The sequence below is a fragment of the Oreochromis aureus genome, linkage group 14 (genome assembly GCF_013358895.1).
Source record: "Oreochromis aureus strain Israel breed Guangdong linkage group 14, ZZ_aureus, whole genome shotgun sequence".
NCBI lineage: Eukaryota > Metazoa > Chordata > Actinopteri > Cichliformes > Cichlidae > Oreochromis > Oreochromis aureus.
Genome location: NC_052955.1, coordinates 15629778 through 15653204, shown reverse-complemented (window position 1 = coordinate 15653204; position 23427 = coordinate 15629778). Strand labels below are relative to the sequence as shown.

The 23427-nt window shown below is 41.8% G+C and overlaps 3 protein-coding genes across 3 annotated transcripts in view; 2 read left to right on the top strand and 1 right to left on the bottom strand.

Annotated features, from left to right (window-relative positions):
* Window positions 1-5011: 5011 nt before the first annotated feature.
* LOC120443473 lies at window positions 5012-9061 on the bottom strand. Its single transcript, XM_039622232.1, has 2 exons — window positions 8773-9061; window positions 5012-8662 (listed from the first exon to the last, which is right to left on the bottom strand). Exon 2 carries the CDS (start codon window positions 7488-7490, stop codon window positions 5604-5606), a length of 1887 nt encoding a protein of 628 aa, XP_039478166.1. The 5' UTR covers window positions 7491-8662; window positions 8773-9061; the 3' UTR covers window positions 5012-5603.
* Window positions 9062-9231: 170 nt separating this feature from the next.
* LOC116330062 (extracellular calcium-sensing receptor-like) lies at window positions 9232-17532 on the top strand. The gene is made up of 6 exons (XM_031752245.2): window positions 9232-9433; window positions 9653-9950; window positions 10178-10966; window positions 11141-11368; window positions 11556-11679; window positions 16619-17532. The coding sequence occupies exons 1-6, from the start codon at window positions 9402-9404 to the stop codon at window positions 17530-17532; spliced, it is 2385 nt and encodes a 794-aa protein (XP_031608105.1). The 5' UTR covers window positions 9232-9401.
* The window catches only part of LOC116330048 (extracellular calcium-sensing receptor-like), a 35563-nt gene continuing 23754 nt past the window's right edge, over window positions 11619-23427 (top strand). Inside the window, exon 1 of the mRNA XM_039622369.1 lies at window positions 11619-11679. The gene's annotated coding sequence lies outside the window, so the exon portion shown is untranslated. The remainder of the gene's footprint in view (window positions 11680-23427) is intronic.

Here is a 23427-nt window from a genome sequence, read left to right as displayed (position 1 = left end):
ACCACTAATTTCTGAATGGGTCTTTGAATGATTGAGGGTTGGACGAGGCGTTTGCCTCCCTTTCCTAACTTCCGATCACCAGTCTGGATTGTCACCTTCCGTACAAGTCCATCATCATCCTCATGTGCTTCCACAACCCTAGCGAGTTTCCATTCATTGCGAGGAACATCTTCCTCCTTGAGAATCACAATGTCACCCACCTCCACATTACGTCTTGGTGTATGCCATCGCTGTCTCAGAGCAATATTGGCCAGGTATTCCTTCCTCCATCTGTGCCAAAATTGCTCGGTCAGATACTGGACCCTTCTCCACCGTTTCTTGGCGTACGGCTCCTCCTTGACAAATTTACCTGGAGGTGGAAGTGGGATTGAGGATTTCATGGTGATCAAGTGGTTCGGTGTGAGTGGCTCCAAGCTTTTGGGGTCGTTCATGTTATCAACAGTGAGTGGGCGGTTATTCACGATGCACATAGCTTCATAAAGGAATGTCCTTAATGAAGCATCATCCAACCTTCCCACACTGCAGGCAAGGACCGTGCTCAGTACGCTTCTCACTGTCCGGATTTGACGCTCCCATGGACCTCCAGCATGACTAGAGTGGGGTGTATTCATCTGGAAGTCGCACTGATTTTCTTTTTTTCTTTTTCTTTTTTTTTTTTTTAACCTGTCCCGTTTGGTTCTTTTGCCATCAGAATTATTGTCTAAAGGCGAAGAAAGATGCCCAACGGATTTACTTTACCAAATTGACCATCCCAGCCTTGCCGTATTGGTCTATTTGATTCACCTTTTATTGTTTATTTTATTTTCACTTGCTGAATACGGGACAGACTTGACTGGGGGAAGAAAAGGGGAGAAAGAAAGAGGGAAAGAAAAACAGGGAAAGAAGAGGGACGGGGGAAAAAGGGCAAAAAACCAAAAACCAACAGAATAAGCAGACAAAAAATACATATATCGATCACCTGGATCACCTGTTGAGAAAGAAAGAAGAAAGCAAGCAGAAGAAAACGAGGGTAATAAACAACATCACAATGATCTATGGGAATATGACAGTAAATACTAAATATTAAACATTATTGTGCAGTACGTAAGATCGACAGCGCACAGTGTGCTTTGAGGTAAGAGCCAAAAAGGGTGTAGTTTGTGTGTGATCACCTGTGTGTACACCTGTGAGCATGGACGCACTTGTTTTTTTTAAAAGGTTCCTTCATGTAATGATCTGCTAGAGGGTGTGGGGGGCCACTGCCCCGTCCTCCAGGGCATGACGCAGGTATGGAGGAGATCTAAACTCCAGACGTCCAGAGGCCCCCAGAACACAAGAGACCAAGGAAGACCAACAGAGGGGCAGCTGCGTCACTATCCCAGAAAGAGCTGAGGAGAGTCCCAGATGAGGGGTCACTCAGCAGCCGCGGAGCAGAAGCCAGGGGGGGTTGCAGTGACGTGCCCGTGAGCTCCGCCGGCAGCCAGCTGTGCCTGAGTGACCGAGCCCCAGGCCGAGAGGCCGAGGGCACCCCGCCTCCGAAGTCGCACTGATTTTCTGCTAGGTATGCAGTCACTCTTTCCTTATCAAGCTCTTTCAGAGCCTTTGCCATCTCATTTCTTGCCCCCATAAAGTTAGTTCCCTGATCGGACCTAATGTGCCTAACAGCTCCACGAAGGGCAATAAAGCAGCGCAAAGCATTGATGAACGCGTCAGTCGTCAAATCCTCCAACATCTCTATATGCACTGCCCTTGAGCAAAGACATGTGAAGAGGAGGCCATACTGTTTTTGATCCTTGCGACCTTGTTTGGTGTGAAAAGGACCAAAGCAGTCCATACCACAATAAGTGAATGGTGGTGTGGGATCAACACGGTCACTAGGTAGATCTGCCATCCGTTGCTCCTCTGGTTGCGCGCGGGCTCTCCTGCACTGTACGCACTGCCTGATGTATTGGGCTACAGCCTTACTTCCACCAGCGATCCAGTAACCATTGGCTCTCAGTGCATTGAGGGTTTGTCCTCTGCCTTGGTGTTGTATCTTAGTATGATGGTGTGCAATGATGAGGTTTGTAACAGCACCATCTTTAGGAAGGATCACTGGGTGTCTTAACTCGAGAGGCACAGATGCCTTCCTCAGTCTTCCTCCTACTCTCATTATGCCATCTTGGAGGAATGGGTCAAGCTGAAAGAGTTGGTGGTTGCAAGGCAGCCTTCCTGGTTTCTGGCTGAGTGCGTTTAACTCCTCTTGAAAGGCATCTTGTTGTGCAAGCTTGACGAGAGTCTGTGCAGCTTGTTTTCTCTCTTCCACGTTTAAAGGCTCAGCGGTCCTGATCCTCTTTGCCAGCCGCTGGATACGAGCAATGACGTTGACAGCTGTAGTCCATCTTGAGAACCGCAGCAGATGCTTCTGGATGTCAAACTGCCTTGCTACATCAACCTTCAACACTTGAGTAGTCCTCACCTCAGGGTCTCCCACCAGCAAATCTGAAGTAGCCTGTTTTGTGGCTATCTCTCTTTCCCATAGAAAGCTGGGACCAGAGAACCAATTTGACTTGATGAGGTCAGCTACTTTGAGGCCTCTCGAGGCATGATCAGCAGGGTTTTCTCCTGTGTCAACATAATACCATTTCCATGCATCGGTGGTTTCTCGAATTCTCTGAACGCGGTTTGCCACGAACACATGGAACCTTCTTGCTTCATTATTAATGTAACCAAGCACGACCTTTGAGTCTGTCCAAAAATATTCGTCGTCAATCTTGAGCTCCAGCTCCTCCCTTAACATGCTACTCACAGCTGCCGAGGTTACTGCAGCAGTTAACTCAAGTCTGGGTATGGTAACTATTTTGGTTGGTGCAACCCTTGCCTTGCCCATGACCAAGGAGCAGCATATCCTTTCTCTGCTTACCACTCTGATGTAAGAGCACTGGCCATACCCTTGACTGCTTGCATCAGAGAAATGATGGAGCTCGGCTCTCTGAATCTCACCAAGGCTGTCAGGTATGAAGCATCTTGGAATCTCAATTCTTTCCAGGTTCTCCAAATCCTTCATCCAAGTCTCTCACCTTAACTTCAGGTCCTTGGGTAGTGGCTCATCCCACCCTGTGCCTCTCTGACACATCTCTTGCAGCACTCTTTTTCCTTCAAGAATGACTGGGGCTAGAAACCCTAAAGGGTCATACAAGGAGGCCACAATTGAGAGAATCCCTCGACGCGTTGCTGGTTTCTCCTCAAGCGACACCTTGAAGGAGAAGCTATCATTTTCAACGTTCCATCTTATACCTAGCACTCTTTGGACTGGTAAATCATTGTGATTAAGATCAACATTCTTTACCTCTGTAGCACGCTCTGCAACATCAACAGAGTCAAGGACCTCTCGGCTGTTGGAGAGAAATTTATGAAGGTGCAGCTTTCCTTTAGCACACACAGCTTGGGCTTCTTTGACCAGTTCAATTGCCTTACCCACCGACTCCACACTTATGAGACCATCATCGACGTAGAAATGTTTCCGGACGAAACTAGCTGCGGAGGGGTACTCTTTCTCACATTGACTGGCAAGGTGTTTCATCCCATAATTGGCGCAGCCAGGGGAGGATGATGCTCCAAACAGGTGAACCTTCATGCGGTACTCTCTGGGTTCAGAGTTTGTGTCTCCATTTTCCCACCAGAGAAACCGCAAGTAGTCTCTATCATCCTCGCTCACATGAAACCTGTGGAACATTTTCTCCACATCACACATGATTGCGATGGGATACTTACGGAAGCGGCACAGGACAGCTGTTAGGCTATTTGTGAGGTCGGGTCCTGTTAGTACATGGTCGTTTAAGGAGGTGCCTTCATACCTTGCAGAGCAGTCGAAAACCACTCTGATTTTGCCTGGTTTTCTGGGGTGGTAGACTCCTTGATGTGGGATATACCAGACTTTCCCCAGCTCTGCTTGGTTTTCCACTTTCTCTGCGTCACCATCCTTGAAGATGCCATCCATAAATCTCACATAGTCTATTTTGAATTTTGGATCTCTGTCCAGCTTCCTCTTTAGATGCTTCAGCCGTACTAACGCCAGCTTTTTGTTGTCTGGGAGATGCGGACGAGCTTTGAAAGGGAGAGGCATCTCCAGGTGACCATCCTTATTTTGTTAGATTCTGTCTTTCAAGATCTGCAGGAAGCAAATATCTTCTTGAGATATGCTTCTGTCACCAGGTTTTATGTCTGCAAAATCGGACACGGATCCACGCCAATGGAAACACCACCAACTGCAAAGCAGTACAGACACACGCTCCTGGAGGACCAGTGAAGAGCAGCAACATCTCGAATGGCACCTATTGGGTGCAAGGAATGGCCTGGCTCTGTGGCCAACGAGCCTATTTTATCCTTCCTAGGAATTGGACAGGTCAGTGCGCTCCCATTTTCATATCTGACCACACTTTCAAGATAACCGTGGACGCCACGTCAACAACAAGGAAAAGACGAAGCACCCCAGACCTCAAGCAGCATGATTCCATGTGGGGTTCCGATGTCCCAGAGGAATTTAAACTTTGGACTGAAAGACAAAAGGTTGCTCACGCACTCTTCCCATGGGTAGGGGTAGGAAAACACGCTTTAAGAATAGAGACTCTAAACTACCGTTTTGGACTTTTTCTGAATGCTTCATGTAAAATCAACGATGAACAGAATCAAGAAATTGACGCTCTGCGCGTTGCAGTAATGCAACACAGGGTAGCATTGGACATGATTCTCGCCGAGAAAGGAGGACTATGTGTCCTCTTTAACAACACATGCTGCACATACATTCCAGATAATGTACACTCATCCAACATGACTGATGCTCTGAAAACACTCAGACAACTTCGGGATGCACAACAACAAGACTATGTCACAAACACAGAAAACTGGCTCACGTGGCTTTTAAGCGGCTCTTGGAAGTCCCTGCTGATTAAAGGACTTGTTTTTGTTGGTGTTCTACTACTGTTATTGTCTTTTCACTTCATGTGTCATACCTTGTTTGAAGAACATGGTATCAAAAATGGTAACTGCTTCAATTCATGCTTACATCACCCTATCACAGAATGAAGAAGATGATAATGAGATAGACATTTGGATATAACATACTCACAAAACCCACTATTTTATGATGTCTTGGCTAAAAATGTTTACAAGTGGCCATGGACTGATACAATGTTAGTGAGTTGCTGTGTACATATATAGAAGAAAAGATCAAACAACTGGAGGGAATGTCAAAAGATTTTATTATGTTTATGCTTAAAAGTACATTTTATTTTCTAGATGTGTTTGCTCTTTTAGTATTCAGCTCAAATAGAGAAGTTACGCTATCTGTTATGTTACTAACTGTGCAAGCTCAACAGGAAGCCTGCACGCAGCACAGTTCTATTTTATCTCTTCCTGTACGTCTCTGAGAAGAACATGCTACACAAATATGCTTGAGTATAAATAAAGGCTGACAACTGCTGCAGGGTGTGAGTCTTCGTTGAGCTCTCACCCGTGTGCACGTTAAACTTGCAAACCTGTCTGAGTGTCATTTATTCCGACCTGAGTTGCACTACAGGAAAACTCCTGACAAGGGCCTTGATGACAGCAAATGGTGTTATGGGTGGCACCTCTCTGACAGACACTCAATGGCAAAAACCAGTCACATCTTTAGCCTGCATACGCTGTGGTGCGCTTCCCACAATGCTCCAACCAAGGTCCGACTCAATAGCATAAGGCTCATAGTCGCCCCCAGTAATGACCCTTCTTGGAATTAACGCTCTGGAGCAGTCGTATCCAATCAACAATCCAACACCACAGTCCATCAACGGAGGTATCTCCTGGGCTATGCTGACAAGGTGTTTCCATTTGTTGACTGTCTGACAAGTGGGAATATGTGCACGGTCAAGAGGAATGAAGTCCCTTGTGTAGGCTGGAGGCAAGCTGATGGAAATGTTAGAGGAGAATCCTCTAACTTTGAGCTCACATACTCTTTGACTCTTCACAACTGAGTCTCTCCCCATCATGGTGGAAAGTTTAAGTTTCACTGGTTCCATTGTTGCCTGCAGTTTTTCACACACCTCCTGATCAACAAATGTGTGACTGCTTTGAGTGTCCAATAGTGCATATACTAGGGTTTCAGTGTCCGGAGCACTAAGTGTTGAGATCCACACTGGGACTATCATCGACGTACTCCCACCTTCACCTCCACTCACACAACATGATAATGACAACGTACTTTCTTCAACTGCGCCTTGTATTGATGGTGCTCCTGCTGTAGAACGATCTTCATGCAATGGCGTTGGGTGACTCTTTTTGCATATGCCACACGTGGCCCTGTTTCTACATTCTTTAGAATTGTGACCCTTTCTTAGACATGCAAAACACAACCTATTTTCAAGTATGCATTTTTTCTTATCCTCTACAGACATGTCCATAAGCCTCTTGCATTTATGTATGGAATGGTTCTCACTACAGCAAATACACTGGCTATTATTGGAATTTTGTGTTGGTGTGTTCCATTTCTTTGGTTTCTCTGCATCTCTCAACTTGATTTCACCAAGGTCAGATTTAGCGGTGGAGCTTGATGGAATTGGGGGGTTCACATTTGTGGCAAACGTGTTTGCTTTTGAACGCTTCATCTCTCTGGGTGGTGCCTCTGCAGAGTGTCTTAAGGCATGTAAGGATGACACTGGATTGCATGCCATGCGTGACTCCTTAGAGATAAAGGAAGTAAACTCATGAAAGCTTGGATAGTCATTGCCCCAATCTAGCTGCTCTGTGACATAACGGTTCCATCTAGATGTCACCCAATCAGGAAGTTTGACTAGTATTTTCTGATTCTCCTCACAGTCGTTAAGAACCTGTAAGCCCTTTATGTGAGGCATGGCATTACTACATGTTTGGAGGAAATCACTGAACTCTCTTAGCTTGAGATATTCCTTTCCACCAATCTTCGGCCACCCATTTAGCTTCTCTCTGAAAGCCCGCTGCACTACAAAGGAATGGCCATATCTAGCATTTAACCTATCCCATGCTTGTTGATAGGCTTCTTCATCTTTTCTGTAGAAGCTGCCTTCAAGAGAAGATTTTGCCTCACCTGCTATGTACTTTTGCAGGTAGAATAGCCTGTCTGCAGGGTCAGAGCATCGTCTCTCTATAAGGGCTTTGAGGCTTATGCTCCATTCTGTGAACTTCAGAGGATCACCCGAGAATACAGAAGGTTCTGGAGTTGGCAAGCGAGTGAGGGCTAATGACTCTTGTAGGGATTGGACCAGTGATGTCTCGTTTTGTGCAACCTGCCGTTCTTCATCTGGGATGTGGCGAGCGAAGGGGCGTGCATCACTCACTTTGCTGAATGGAGGACTGCATGTCCCATCCCTTCCCTCTTCTTCAGTGTAGACATTTAGCTTTGCCTGAATGACATCAATGTCCCTCTGATTTTCAAGTTTTCTCAACTGCTGACGCTGAGCTTCGATGGCAGCTTCCATATCAATTTCGGCTTTCTGCCACCGTGTCAAACTCACCTTCATCTTCAGTCAGACGTACTCTCATCAGCTGAAGCAAATCGGCCGTCACGGCTGAGCATGCATTGATCTTTCTTCGAATTTCTTGACTTGGTGAGGTTTGGAGTCGAATTCTGTCATACTGTTCCTTTAATTCAGACTCTAGCTTCTCAGCCTCATCCATCATATTATACATGTCACACTCAGAGCATACTTGCTTTAACCTTGTGCGAATGTCTCTTACATTGCTTTTCCATTTCTCATATGTTGCTTTGAACCTCTTCTCCTTTTGAGTTAACTCTTGATCTTTCAGTTCCTGCATTTTTGGCGTTAATCGCCTTTCACGAGAGGATTTTCTTGTTTTTGTCTCAGATTTCTCAGACACTACACTTTTTCCCTCTTCCAAATCCCCTGCATCTTGTACTTCTGACATAACATCACGGTGACTATGACCATCTTTAGACATTTTCAGACTTTAAAGGGGGTATCTTATGAAGAGGACAAGATATCTAAGGTAATTAAAAAATGGAATGGATGTAATAGGCGGACAATTATTAAAATTAACACAAAGCCACCTTAGCTTAGATTCTTACGTATGAGAGCAAATAAATCTTCAGTTTCAGCCTTCATGAAGCTTGCAAACAATAGGTAAGAAAGCAACAATAATTTCCAGAACTTCCACAGATTGTCTTTTTTTTTTTTTTTTTTTACACAGTCTGAAATTTGAACACTATTAATATCTTGTCCATTATAGCAAATTTGTAGCTCATGTTCTATCCATCAACTCTTGAGGCATAATAACTGCGCAATATAGCCTGAGGACTCACGCTTTAGCCTGAAACCACTTCTTGGAGTGTCCGCTGAATCTGCAGCTCCCGTTTGGTTGTCACAGAATGGAAAGCAACGTGTCCACTGAAGCCTGTAGCTCACTGCAGGATGAGAAGCAACCGAGACCTGTAGCTTGCTGCAGGATGAGAAGAGCTTTGCACACCGAAGCCTGTAGTTTGCTGCAGGAGGAGAAGCGCGTTGCAAACCGAGACCTGTAGCTTGTTGCAGGATGAGAAGAGCTTTGCACACCGAAGCCTCCAGATGGATTGGGACACGTTTTCACTGTATCTACTCTGGTCGAAAGAATCCACGCTTCGTACTGATGTCCACAATTCTTTTATTCCTCTCACAATCATGGAGCACCGTGAAAACTAGAAACAAGTAAAATAATGTCAATAGCACATATGACATACAACTCAGCCACTTATTTCCTTCCACAAAGTGCACAAGTGTTAACAATTAACAGCATAATGTTTTTTACCGTGTACGCCTTGTAAAACCAGCAGTAGAAAAGTTGTACATTCCAAAAAGTCCGCCGTGTTACCGCTCTGTCTTGTCTCTCCGGCGCACAACTTCCGGTTCCCGCGACTCACAGGAAGTGACTACTTCACAATAATTTTTAACAAAAACGTTTCTTATAAGCAGGATGTATTACTGGATTCACAGATTATCTTTTCCTACTGCAAATGAACACAAACATGAGTACCAAATAACGAAAACAAACAGAAAACAACATAACGATCTCAGATGCGCTACTGGTGTTGTCATGGCAACCAACACAACCATTTCAGCGTCAGCTACAGTCTCTATTCATTTATTTCTTATGCTGCACCAAAAGGTATAAATACCAGTATAAGTAGTGCATCGTCATTGCAGTACTTCAATGCTACTAAGGGTTTAGCTCAAGAAATGACATCAACACAAAGATGGCCAGAAAAAGGATGGGCACTTCTGCAACTGCTGTTAGTGGTATCTGCCTCTTATGCTGAGGAGCCAGTGTGCAGGCGTAGAGGAGATCCTGAGAACCCACTGCTATCTAAGAATGGGGATATTATACTGGGTGGGGTGTTCTCTGTTCACGCAAGCTGGAAAGACAGAAAAGATTCCTACATGAACAAACCTCTGCCACTACAATGTACCAGGTAAATGACACACTACAAATCCATTTACATCTAGGGAATCTGTTTGGAATCAAAAGAAGAGTATAATGTATTTTGATTTTCTCAGTTGTTTAAATTCCTTTCCTTAAATGTTTTCATGAGAAATGCTTTTGTTTCTATTTAAACATTTATCCATAAATATTTGTGTCTCTTTTAAGGAACACAATGCAATGCAAATTATTCATAATTGTCTCAATTAAGTTTAAATTTCAGAGATTTGCAGTTTTCCCAGGCTATGCTTTTTGCCATTGAGGAAATTAATAACAGTACAGACCTACTACCAGGAATCTCTGTGGGCTATAAAATCTATGATGATTGTGGATCTGATGCCAGAAGCGCAGGAGTTACACTGGCTTTAGCTAATGGAAATGAAATTGTGTCTGTACCGTCAAAGGCACCATGTACCAGACCTGCACATGTGCAGGCCATTATAGGAGCGACCTCTTCTTCTACAACCATAGCAGGTTCTACTGTCGTCGGACCTTTTTTTATACCAGTGGTGGGTATTTTATATATCTAATCTTTTTTTAAAATCTTTAAATACTTTTAAAAATATTTTATTTTCTTAGATCAAGGCTTTGCCTGGTACATTTTATGTACTCAGTACTGAGTAGAATTGTTATTTTTTTATTTTTACAGTAATATTAAATATTTTATTTTTAACCGCTTCATTTTTTTTTCATCTTGTGTCTTTTTCATATATAACTTTTTCATTTTTAATTCTAGATCAGCTACTTTGCCACATGTGCTTGTCTCAGTGACAAAACTAAGTACCCATCCTTCCTCAGAACAATACCCAGTGACTACTACCAGAGCAGAGCCCTGGCACATTTGGTCAAGTATTTTGGATGGACTTGGGTTGGAGCTATCAGAACCAACAGTGATTATGGAAATAATGGCATGGCCACATTCACAGAAACTGCGCAGCAGCTGGGCATCTGTCTGGAGTATTCTGTATCTTTTTTTAGAACAGATCCATATGCCAAAATACAAAGGATAATTGACTTCATAAAGGCTTCAACCTCCAAGGTTATTGTTACATTCCTTGCCCGTGCAGATTTTCATGTGCTGCTACAAGAGTTTTCGTATCATAACTTGTCTGGGTACCAGTGGGTAGGCAGTGAGACTTGGATATTTGATTCACGAACTGCAGAAATGGACATACATCACATATTGGATGGTGCCATAGGTCTTTCCATTCCTAAAGCACATGTCACTGGCCTGAGAGAGTTCATACTGAATGAGAAGCCACTGAATTCATCTAATAATGAACTGTTCATTCAGTTCTGGGAGACATTATTTAGTTGTAAGTTTAAGGAGTCATCATCAGACATTCAGAGAGAGTGTACTGGACATGAAGATGTGACTGGAGTTCAAAATAGCTTCATTGACATGTCTCTCATGCCTCTCTTTAACAATGTCTACAAAGGAGTGTATGCAGTGGCCCATGCACTTCACAATATCCTCAGCTGTAACAAAACATGTAACAGAAATGTGCAACTAGATCCATTCATGGTGAGCTTTTTACTAATTTACATTACAGTGTTCACATTAAGATACATTATTGAAAAGATCTTTTAGTTAAAAATATTTACAAGAACTTCATTTTCCAGTTCTTTTGTATTCTTCAGTCAGTAGGTGTGCAAAATCTTTGCCATGCAATGAATTGAGTCATAACATATTTCTTAGGTTCTGCAACACATACGAAAGATCCATTTCACAACAAAGGAAGGAGATGAGGTTTACTTTAATGAGAATGGAGATCCAGCAGCAAAGTATGAAATTATAAACTGGCAGCCACGAGAAAATGGCATTATGGAGTTTGTCACAGTTGGTCTTTATGATCCATCATTAGTTCCAGAAAAACAGCTAAATCTGCAAAACAAGTCTTTAATTTGGGCAAGAAACTCAAAGCAGGTAAGCTATCATACAATTTCATTGTTTTTATGTGTTTTGTCTGTTTTTCATTTTATACACAGGTACTTAATTTATTTATTTGGGTTTTGATGCTTCAAAATTAAGAGGGGTTTTTTGACTGAGGACATCATAGAGACAGTTTTTTTTGTCAATGTCTATAGACAGTTACATCTTTTTGATCATGCAGGTGCCTGTGTCAGTTTGCAGTGAGAAATGTCCTCCAGGAACACGCAAGGTTCTCCAGAAAGGAAGGCCTGTTTGCTGCTATGACTGTATAAGATGTGCAGAGGGAGAAATCAGCAACATTACAGGTGTGGTGATATTTCATTTTATCTTTCGTTTATTGCAAAGCAATGTTACATATGTAGGAAGACCATGCAAGAACTATTTAATCATTTTGATGAATGCTTTTATGCAGAGATAATCTCCATCCTGTTTGCCTGATTGAAATATTTGAAAATATTTAACTCATTGCCACAGATTAGTATACATGCCTGCACTTTCTATGACATCTTGGTTATAAAGTGATAACCACTTATCATCAAAGTAATATCATGGTAGCAACAGTGGTTATAGTTAAGAAATATTAAACTAAAATTAATGTTATTGGACTAGTGAAACAACGCAGAAACAAATATGTAATAATGTGGCAATTTCTAAGTTACTACCACTCAATTACTTGTCAAAAAGTCTGTGTAATAAGCAGGAAACAGAGCTGCAAAATGCAAAACTGCCTATTTCTATTTAATAACATATTAATAACCAAACTTAAAAAATAGTCATGACCACCAGGAAACACCTTTGGTTTTTTCTCTTTAATAAGCAGGAATCGAATACCATGATCATTATAACTGAATAAAACAAGCATCAAGAAGTCTGTAATGAAGTGGAAACACTTAGGTAAAATACTAATAATTAAGCTTAAAAGAATAATACATATGAATACATTAGGTCCGCATAGAAGTGTAGAGGACCTTCTTTCACAGCATAGTTTATATATGGATGACAATACATAATATCGTAAAAATATTTGAGGTAGGAAAGGAAGTGGAGCACACTTTTAAAATGTCCAGTACACAAAAATAAGATACCATCTATATTCTCCTGTTTGTCCAATTCAGGGTTGTGGGGGGCACAACACCGTAGTTTTGCACTCAATTCATCACTGATTGCCCTCTAACCACCCAAAGATCCAGCCTCTCCTGCAGCAAGTAGCACCAAGTCGCCCACTTGCACACTGAAAAATTAGAAGTTTGAGAAGAAAAACAATGTTAAACAAGTGTGATGTAATTGGCAATTATTTGAGCAACAATTTCACAGATACAGACTGTCCTATTGAAAAAATGCAGTGTTATAATTTTGTGTATAAAGTAAACACACCCCTAAATATAACTTAATAATAAACAATAGAATAAGCTAAGGTTTTACTTACCTTCCAGTCCTACAGTAGTAGCTAGAATGTGGGCTTCATTCCAAATATACTGTTATAATCCATTGGTTTATTCAACCATCGCTCTAAGAAGGAAGACAAAAAGATGCACTACTTTTTCTTTGTTTTTATCTAGGGCTAAAATACAAAAGGCAGACTCCCAGTGAGCAGCAGTCTGCCACCTACTGGCAGCCAGCTCTTTGCAGGCTGTTTCTATTTATGCTTATTACAGAAAAAACTACCACAGGTGTTTCTAGGTAATCGCAACATTCTTAAGTTTGCTTTAATAGTTGATTAATATGTTTTTAAATAGAGAGGCAATTTTGCATTTTGCAATTCTGTTTCCTGCTTATTACACAGAAACCACCACCGGTAATTCAGTAGTTATTAGTTGGAAACTGCCTTGTTACCCTACTATTACCACTCTATTACCGAGCTGTATTTCTACAGTATTACACCTAATTTTTAAGCCCTTATGATTCAATAACATAAATTTCAGCATAACATTACTTTACTTTAATCAATGTTGCTACCATGATATTACTTGGATATTAAGTGGTTATTACTTTGGTAATTGCATGGTAATAATTTAGAAATAACTGCATTACTACTTTGTTTCTGCCTTGTTACCCTACTATTACCACTTTAGTACTGAGCTGTAATAAAACATACTACATTATATACCAGCTAGTCCAACCTCGTGCTACTTCTTGCCCCTGCGGGTGGTCTATCCTTCAAGTCCGGGTCCTCTACAGGAGGTGTGGGGCTTGAGGGTCCTGCGCAGTATCTTAGCTGTTCCTGGGACTGCACGCTTCTGGACAGAGATCTCGGATGTTGTTCCTGGGATCTGCTGGAGCCACTAACCTAGCTTGGGAGTCACTGCACCTAGCACTCCGATTACCACTGGGATCACTGTTACCTTCACCCTCCACATCTTTTCGAGCTCTTCTCTGATCCCTTGGTACTTCTCCAGCTTCTCGTGTTCCTTCCAAGACAATACAATACAATACAATTTTATTTATAGCACATTTAAAACCAAAGGTAGACCAAAGTGCTTCACAATAATGGAATAAGTCATTGATATAAAACATTAACAAAGTACAAAAACAAGCACCAGTACTAATACTAACAGATGGGAAGCACTAATTAAACCAGGAGTGTGGGCTAAATAAAATAGATCACCTCAGTTCTGAGATAGGGTCAATTCAAAATCTAAAATATTATCTAGGAGAATCAGGAATAATGCAGTAAAAGTAACACGAAGACTATTTCAGAGGTTCGGTGCAGCTGAGACAAAAGCATGATTGCCCCTGGTCTTCAGGCGGGACCTAGGTTGGACCAAGAGTACTTGACCAGATGATTTTAAGGCTTGACTAGGAGTATACAAGCTAAGAAGGTCGGCAAAGAGACGAGCTACAGCAGAACAAGCTGAAGTCTATGAAGGTGGACGGATTGAAGACCAAAGTAAAGGGAACTGCAGTAGTCTAATCTGGAAGTCACAAAAGCGTGGATAAGTTTTTCAAGATCGTTACACGGTGTAAAATAATTGGCTTTAGTGATTTGGTGCAATTGATAAAAGCCAGATTTGACTACGGAGGACACTTGTTTATCGAGCTTAAATGAACTGTCCAGGAAAACACCTAGATTGCTTACAGTGTCAGAGAGGGAGCTGGCAAGGGGGCCAAATAGAATGGCTCACTGGTCCCGACGGATATGACTATCAAACACCACAATCTCAGTTTTCTTTTCATTCAAAATAAGAAAAGTGGCCGACAGCCAATCTTTGACCTCTTTCATGCAATCTAACAAGCACTCCAGTGAAGATGACAAATCATCAGTCAATTGAAAATAAATTTGAATGTCATCAGGTAAGAGATTTTATATTTATCAAAAATAGAGCCCAGAGGTAGCAGGTACAAAAACAACAACAAAGGGCCCAGCACAGACCCCTGGGGCACACCACAACAAAGAGGAGGTAAATAAAATTAAAACAGCAGGGCGACCTGAGTTAGTAATTAAAAGAAGATTGTTGAAAACCCTCAGCAGAGCTGTTTCATTACTTCGGCGTGGTTTTAAACCAGACTGAAATTTGTCACTAATATTATTTGTTTTTAGGTAGGCCTGTAGTTGGAAAAAGACAATTTTCTCTAATACTTTAGATAAGAACGGGAGTTTGGAGATCGGTCTATAGTTTGCAAGATCATTCTGGTCAAGGCTGTTTTTTTTAGAACAGGTTGCACTATTGTGTGTTTAAAAGCAGTTGGGAGACAGCCCACCAGTAATGATAGGTTCATCAAAGATAGAATATAAGGCCCCATTACATCAAAACCATCCTTAATAATGCAGGAGGGGAGAATGTCATGTACAGAATTCGAATTTCTCAGCTGCTCAATTAATCTCTTGAGGGTGGAAAGTGAGATTGGCTCAAACTGATGAAAAGTCGACAGGCATCTTAAAGTAGGAAGAGGATTCACCACAGACGGGTGTAAAAGTCAGGCCCTTAACAATAAAATTTTTCTTGTAAAATGATTTAAAAATTGCTCACATAGAGCTGGGGAGGCTAAATCCAACATTCCAGGACAAGGATTGATCAGAGTTAAAGATCTTGAACAGGATTCGGGGGTTATGGCTATTAGTCATAATAATATCTGACAGGAAAGCCGCTTTAGCTGTCTTAAAAGAGTCCTGCTATATAGAGCGGCTCCTACGTAGAGTGTCAACGGATACCTGAAGCTTGTCTTTTTTCCACTTCCTCTCAGATGGACGACAGACACGTCGTAAGGCTTGTATAGAGTCATTTAACCAAGGTTGAGATGAAGATCTGGGAGTTTTCAACTTTACAGGGGCCACTGTGTCCAGAATAGAGAAGCATGTGGACAACATAGAATTAACAACATCATCAACCAAGTGGGGTGTATAACATTTAGTGTCCGTGCTATCAGGATAAAAAAAAGCAGAGTTAAAAAGGCCACAGAGAAATCAGCCACATACCGTTCCTTCTTCCTGATGTCACTATGTCTATCACTACAGCCGTCTTCCTCTGCTTGTCTACCAGGTTGGTTAGCCATCTCCATTTTGTCTGTCTGTATCTGAAAGCCCCACAGGATCTTAACTCATTCTCATTAAGTCATTCTCAAGGGGGTTTCTCCCATTTTGACCTTGGGACTTGCAGGCCATACTCAGCACAGATGTTTCTGTATATTATACTAGCCACTTGGTTATTGCGTTCCATGTATGCCCTGCTAGCTAGCAGCTTGCATCCTGCTGTTATGTTCTGGATTGTCACAGGGGCATCTTTACACAGCCTGCACACGGGGTCTTGCCTGGTGTGATAGACCCCAGCCTCTATAGATCTTGTGCTCAAAGCTTGCTCCTCTGCTGCCATGATTAGTGCCTCTGTACTGTCTTTCAGTCCAGCTTTTTCCTGGACTGGTAGGATTTCTGGATGTCAGCCACTTCCTCTATCTGCCAGCATACATACCGTGCAGGGGCCTATTCTTCCATGATGGTTCCTCCTCTTCCTCCTCTTTCTTGTTAGAATGAAAGGGACATGTTTGATCTTCTAACAGCAAAATTATGTATGTGTCTGCCTGTGTGCTCTCAGGAAAATTTTTTAAAATTATATGCATATTCCTTTATAATGCTAGGGAAAAGTGTACCACATTGATAATCTCTGATGATCACAAAACAGTGTAGTAGTCATTCAATAATAATGTTGTTTTTCAACCTCTAATTCTAAAGCACCAGTACAATATATCATGGCAGAGGCATAAACAACTTTACTGAGTAAATGTAACATCTGCTTCAATATTAATTTCCAGATTCTATCACCTGTGTGAGATGTCTACCTGAGTTTTGGTCAAATGAAAGAAGAGATGCCTGTATAAAGAAGGAAGCAGTATTTCTATCATATGAAGACATTATGGGTGCAATTCTTACTGCAGCATCTTTATTTGGGGCATGCATGACGATTGGTGTGATATTAATTTTCTTCAAGTATAGGAAAACTCCTATTGTGAGAGCAAACAACTCTGAACTGAGCTTCCTGCTGCTCTTCTCCTTAATTCTGTGCTTCCTGTGTTCTCTGACATTCATCGGTCAGCCCTCTGATTGGTCCTGTATGCTGCGACATGTAGCATTTGGCATCACCTTTGTCCTCTGTATCTCTTGTCTTCTGGGAAAAACAATGGTTGTTTTAATGGCCTTCAGAGCTACACGTCCAGGTAGTAATGTTCAGAAATGGTTTGGGCAGACACAGCAGAGACTCTGTGTTACGGCATTCACGCTTATACAAGTGAACATATGTATCATTTGGCTAACAACTTCTCCTCCTTTTCCATTTAAGAATTTTAAGGAGATTAAAGACAAGATCACATTGGAGTGTGCCCTAGGCTCAGCTGTAGGCTTTTGGGCTGTGCTTGGTTATATAGGACTTCTGGCTATTTTATGTTTTATTTTTGCATTTTTAGCTCGAAAACTACCTGATAATTTCAACGAAGCCAAATTTATCACTTTCAGCATGCTGATATTCTGTGCAGTATGGATTACATTTGTCCCAGCATATATCAGCTCTCCTGGGAAGTTCAGTGTTGCTGTAGAAATATTTGCTATACTTGCTTCCAGTTTTGGACTGCTAATTTGCATCTTCATACCCAAATGTTATATAATCTTAATGAAACCTGAGAAGAATACAAAGAAATACATGATGGGAAAGAAAGCACCAAATTCACTCTGAAAAATGAATGCGGTAAAATGAGATTTTAATTTGATCATTTTTACATAATTAGTTGGTCACCATCCTGTCAGAATAGAAACAAGCTGTCAGCAGGATACACTCCAACTGATACTGTCTTTATAGAAACTACTTCTCCTTTTTGATGTGTCTTCATTACTTGCTTTGCAACTTACTTAAACAACAAAAACAACAAAAAAAACATACCAAGTGACTGATAGCTAAAGGTTATTGAGCCATTCACACATTCATCATGACATGCATTTATTTTGTTCTGTGAAACTCGGGAAGGTTTTCATTTGAATAACATGCAAATGCAGATAAAAACAGTGAGAGTATCTATTATTCTCTATCTTGTTTGTTCTCATTTTCAAGAAGACTCTATGTATAACCATAGTTGAAATTTAGTGTGCAGCACATTCTAAAAGATGACAATCGTTGCATTGCGTTGTCCATGTACCGTATTTTTCGGTCCGTAAGGCGCACTGTCGATGAGCGGGTCTGTTTTCATACGTAAGGCGCACCGCATTAAGCGAAACAAAACAGTCAGTACTTGGATGAATGGACTCTATATTTAGGCTATAATGACATTACTGGAACATCAGTATCTGTCCTCTGGGAAGCAGGGAAAGCTGTGATGAGAGGTAAAATATTTTCTGTCTCATCACATAAGAAGAAAGAAGAAAACAAAAATATTCAGGAATTAGAAAAAAACATCAAATCCTTACAAAAAGCCTATGTGTCCCACCAAGATCAAGAAATATTGAACAAATACGCAAAGCAAAACTAGAATTAAATGAAATTATTAATAAAAAGACACAATTCTTAGTACAAAGACTTCGCCTCCCAAATTTTGAACACGGTAACAAATCCGGACAATTTCTAGTTAACCAGTTAAAAAACAACCATATGTGGTGTTAAAGATTTATCTGGGAACACAATATATGACCTTAAAAAAATAAACAAAATTTTTAGGGATTTCTATGAAACTTTATATACACCACAAATAAACCCATCTAAAAACGAAATTGATCAATTTCTCGACAACGTAACTCTTCCAAAATTATTAGATACCCAAGCAATGGCACTGGATTCGCCACTGACGCCAGGTGAACTCCAGGAAGCCCTGATAAGTATGCCCAATAATAAGGCTCCAGGTCCAGACAGCTTTCCAGCAGAATTTTACAAAGAATTCTGGACGATTCTGGCACCAATTTTTCACAGAATGTTGCAGGAAATCAAAGAAAATTGCAGACTACCACCAAATATGAACTCTGCAAATATTAGTTTCTTATTAAAACCAGGCAAAAGACCCTGTATTTGCTTCAAGCTATCGTCCAATATCCCTTATTAATGTAGACCTTAAAATAATCTGCAAAGCTCTCTCAAAGAGATTAGAGAAAATAACCCCCCTTTTAATTCATCCTGACCAAACTGGTTTCATAAAAGGTAGGCACTCATCAACAAATACATGTAGACTACTTAATTTAATAGACTACTCGTGCAGTAAAAATACTGAAACCATAATATTGTCTCTTGATGCAGGAAAGGCGTTTTTCCAAATTTGGTTTTGGAAACTCTTTTGTAAGCTGGTTAAAATTATTATATAATTCCCCAACAGCTTGTGTCAGAACAAATGACCAAATACCTCCAACTTCTGTCTCCTAAGGGGCACAAGGCAGGGATGCCCACTCTCCCCTTCACTGTTTGCAATTTTTATTGAGCCACTAGCAGCAGCAATTAGATAGGCTACAACAATTAAGGGCATAAAATGTAAGAATGTAGAACATAAAATTAGCCTTTATGCAGATGATGTGTTGCTTTTTCTCCAAAACTCAAAAACCAGTCTCTCTGGGGTAATTGCATTGATAAACTCTTCCTCAAGAGTCTCAGATTATTCGATTAACTGGTCAAAATCTACAGTTCTTCCAATTAATTGCTCCTTCCATAATGCTTCATCTACCCAACTGCAATCTGGAAATATTAAATATTTAGGTATCAATATCTCTCCTAAATTTGCAGAATTAACTAAATTAAACCACATTCCACTTTTAAAGACAATAGAAGGCGATCTGGCTAGATGGAAATCTCTACCCATATCACTCATGGGAAGGGTCGTCGCTATAAAAATGATGGATTTGCCAAAAATAAGCTATTTATTTTCAATGATCCCAAGTAAGCTATCACAAGATTGGTTCAGATCTCTAGACTAGTATATGTCTAAATTAAAGAGAAACCCCCGCGTATCAGCTTAAAAACATTACAAAGCACCAAGGATAAAGTAAGACTAGATCTGCCTAACTTTAATCACTACTTTTTAGCCAACAGGCTTCAGTTCATCTCAAGATGGTTAAAACACACCTTCTTAAATGAACCCTGGATAGATGTAGAACAGGCACTATGTAATAATCTAGAAATTTCAGACCTACCGTTTTTCAGCTCAAACATCAAACGACATGAATGCTTTAAAAGCATCAACATCAGCTCTTCTCTAACAGCATGGTGGGAGTTTCTAAAAATAACAGAGTCTTCATTAATCCCTTGCAAACGTACACCTATCTGGAACAATCCGGACATACTACAAAACAATAATATGATCAACTTTCAAGATTGGAGTTGTAAAGTAATTAAATACTTGGAACAAATATTAGAAGGAACAGAATTTATTCCATTTGACAGACTAGTTACACAATATACACAATATACAGAACACTTTCTAAAATAGATGAATCAATATCCCTTCGTATTGCAAAATGGGAAGTGGATTTATTGATCAGCTTAGACCAAAACCTTTGGTCTCAGATATGCTTAAAAACCTTCCAATGGATCAGAAATCCCAATTAAGTGCAAATCCCAATTTGCACTTAATACAATACAAAATATTACATAGAGTGCACTGTACTGGTCATAGGATGTTCAAGATGGGCTATACGTCTTCTAACAACTGCTCGCGCTGTCAAGCAAATACACCGGACAATTATATCCATGCTCTTTGGTTCTGTCCACCAGTTCAGAAGTTTTGGCATGAGATATGTGAAGACTTATCAAAGTGTCTTAAATGTAACATTCCAGCCTCCCCTTTAGTGTGCTTGCTGGGCAACTTGGATGAGGTCACTACAGAAATAAACAGCGCATATTGTTTTTACAGCCCTATGCATTGCCAAGAAAATGGTCCTCATTAACTGGAAAAATAAAAATAATCTTAATTCTAACCGATATAAAAACCATCTAATAGATCACATTAGTCTTGATACAGCCTCTGCTATCACATTTGAGCAATCCCTCTGGGCTCCTTTGATCGGCTTCATCACCTAGTCGGGGTGGGGGTTCATAGTTTGGTCCTGCCTTCGCTATTGTGGTTGATATGGGGATAGGGACGGCCTTAGGGCGTCTGGGGATTCCCTAGGGACGTTTTCCCTGGAGGACCTAATGCGGAGGTTGTGGTCATGACCTGGTTAGGGGCTCTGGTGGCTCTTAGACAGTGTTTTCCTTGTGGCTGCGTACAGCGGAGATGGGGGAGGGTTTGTGCTGGCGGACGCTGGTTACTGGCCTGGTAGCCTGGCTGCCCCAGGGTGGGTCCGGGACGGGTGTGGAGGCTTGGGGGTCTGGGTGTGCTCCGCCCCCGGGCTGGGGCTCTGGCTGGGCCTTGGGGCCTTGGGTCCTGGTTGTTCTGTCGCCGGGGTGGTGGGCGGGTGGGTGCATGGGGGCTCAGCCCCGGTGCGGGGGACCTCTGGTGCATCGGCCCAACTGCAGGGCTCTCTAACTGGTGGGGAGGCTGTTACATCTTTGCAGGAGGTCTCCTCTCTACAGGAGCTCACTCTGCAAGTGGGGGAGAGATATTGGAGAGGTGGAGAATGACTCAACCTGGGTGTCTATTGTCTTGTGTAGTCTAGGAGAAGACTGGATGATGGGGTGGTTGCAGTTTTCTCTGTTGTGGGGTCGGGTGGGCTGCCCCGGACTCTGTGGGGCAGGGTGGTGCTGCTGCTGTGGGCCCCGTTCCAGATGGGCCTGGGCCCCTTTGCCCTGGTGGGTTCCAGAGTGTGGGGGTGCCTACTGGGGTCAGCAAGGGAGCTGGCCCAGGGAGGGGCCACTTGCCCCTCCCTTTCTTCCCTCCTCATCCTCAGCTGCCTCCCTCTTCCTGCTCCACCACACCCACACACACGCAGGGCTTGGGGTGCAGGTGTGTCACCAGGGTGCAGGGAAGGCACTCCCCCTCTGTTCCCTTCTGGCCGCCTGTGCCTCAATTTTATTCCGCAACCTAGACATCCACATTACTCATACTCTCATAACACATACATATAGAGCCTTGGGGGTGGGCACGTTATACAGCGTCCAGAGGATGGTCTGTGTATTCAAACCCACTTCTGGCGCTGGTGCCCTATCCTCAATTTTAAATGCATGTAGACACTGAGGGTTTTCAGGAGGAGCCGTGCTGCTCTCTGGCAAGAAGCACCATGCCCTCCTGTGTTTTAAATGCACTTTAGAGCAGCACACAGCAACACTACATATGAGCGGGCGGAGGAAGGTTTGGGGTCTTCACTCACCCCCGTTCTGTTAACCGTCGGGGCTGGGGGGCTGGGAGGAGGTGCTGGCCGTCGGATTGGGGTCTGGGATGCTGGGCCTCCCTGCTACTGCAGATAAGGAGGCGGTCTGCTTTTCTCCACCCCAGAGAGAAGGGTTACATCTCCTGGGACGGGGTACGGTTTGCCCCTCTGGGGGCAGGGGTACCCGGACCTGGGATATAGAGTATGTTTGGGGAGTGTGATTGTGTGTACAGTGTCTATTTGTGTCTGTCTCCACGTCGGGTGAGTGCCGAGTGTAAATGCCGATAAAGCCACTTTACTTGGACTTTTATTTTGAAGCGTACCTTGGCACTTCCTCTTTTATTGTGTCAGACTTCCTGTTCTGTTCTCAGTGAAACAACACAAACACGTTGCTTCAGAGTGAGTAAAAACCTTTATTTTTTGAAAATACTCATGCAAAACTATGTATTTTATTTACCTGTCACATGCTATAGCTTGGAAAGTTTACACAATGTGGTTGAATTCGTTTTTGGGTTTTTTTTTTGTATATGCATGTCATTTGTTTGTGGTGTGGAAAGACTGGCTAAAAGATGCGCATGGAGGAGGTTGCTAGCAGGGTCAGCATGATTAGCACCCTTGGAAGCAGAAAGAGGTTGGTTTAATGATTGCAAATAATTGTTTATGTATTTAAGAGACAGAAAGGTTGTCATTAATTCATTTTAATAAATGCTGTAACATAAATTGTTTAAAAGCTATTGATTTATGTCAATGTCACGATTTGAGTTCATCAAAATAATTTTCTATACAGTAAAATGTGAACATTTCTGCACTTTCTACTTAACCCTCTGGGGTCCAGGGTATAATTGGCCGTTTTTGACTACTTTTGATTTTACCGCTATATTTCACCTTTAAAATATGTTTTTCTTGCCTTGTTTGGTATCATTATTTTCAGCACAACCTCAAATATCTGAAATATGTTTAACGAATCATTTTCATAACTTGAAATGCAAATAGAAATTGTACATTTCTAAAAATTATGCACAAGTTTTGCAAACAACAAAGTCATATGGTACTATTTACCTAAAAATGCAGCCAAGGCCTCAGGCGTTTTTTATATAACCATTTAAATCTATTTACAGAACAATCAGGTGTTCTGCATCAAATAAGTAGGCACACAAATTATTTGTGCCAGTCCAAAAAATGTAGTTTGTGTTCAGTATAAGACAGAGGAGAACACCACAGGCCTAAACCCTGCAGGTCTGAGTGCAGGAGATGCATCAGTCCAGTTTCCCATGTGGGGACAGCGTTTACACTGGAATCTGCCTTTGACGGCTTTTTTTGGAGAAAATATGAAATTCAGCAGTATAACTGACAC

Coding starts and splice junctions, on each gene's coding strand:
- LOC116330062 (XM_031752245.2), top strand. CDS start 9,402: ATGAACAAACCTCTGCCACTACAATGTACCAG. Junction 9,434..9,652: donor CTGCCACTACAATGTACCAG/GTAAATGACACA, acceptor GTCTCAATTAAG/TTTAAATTTCAGAGATTTGC. Junction 11,680..16,618: donor AGAAATCAGCAACATTACAG/GTGTGGTGATAT, acceptor ATTAATTTCCAG/ATTCTATCACCTGTGTGAGA.
- LOC120443473 (XM_039622232.1), bottom strand. CDS start 7,490: ATGAAGGTGAGTTTGACACGGTGGCAGAAAGCCGAAATTGATATGGAA.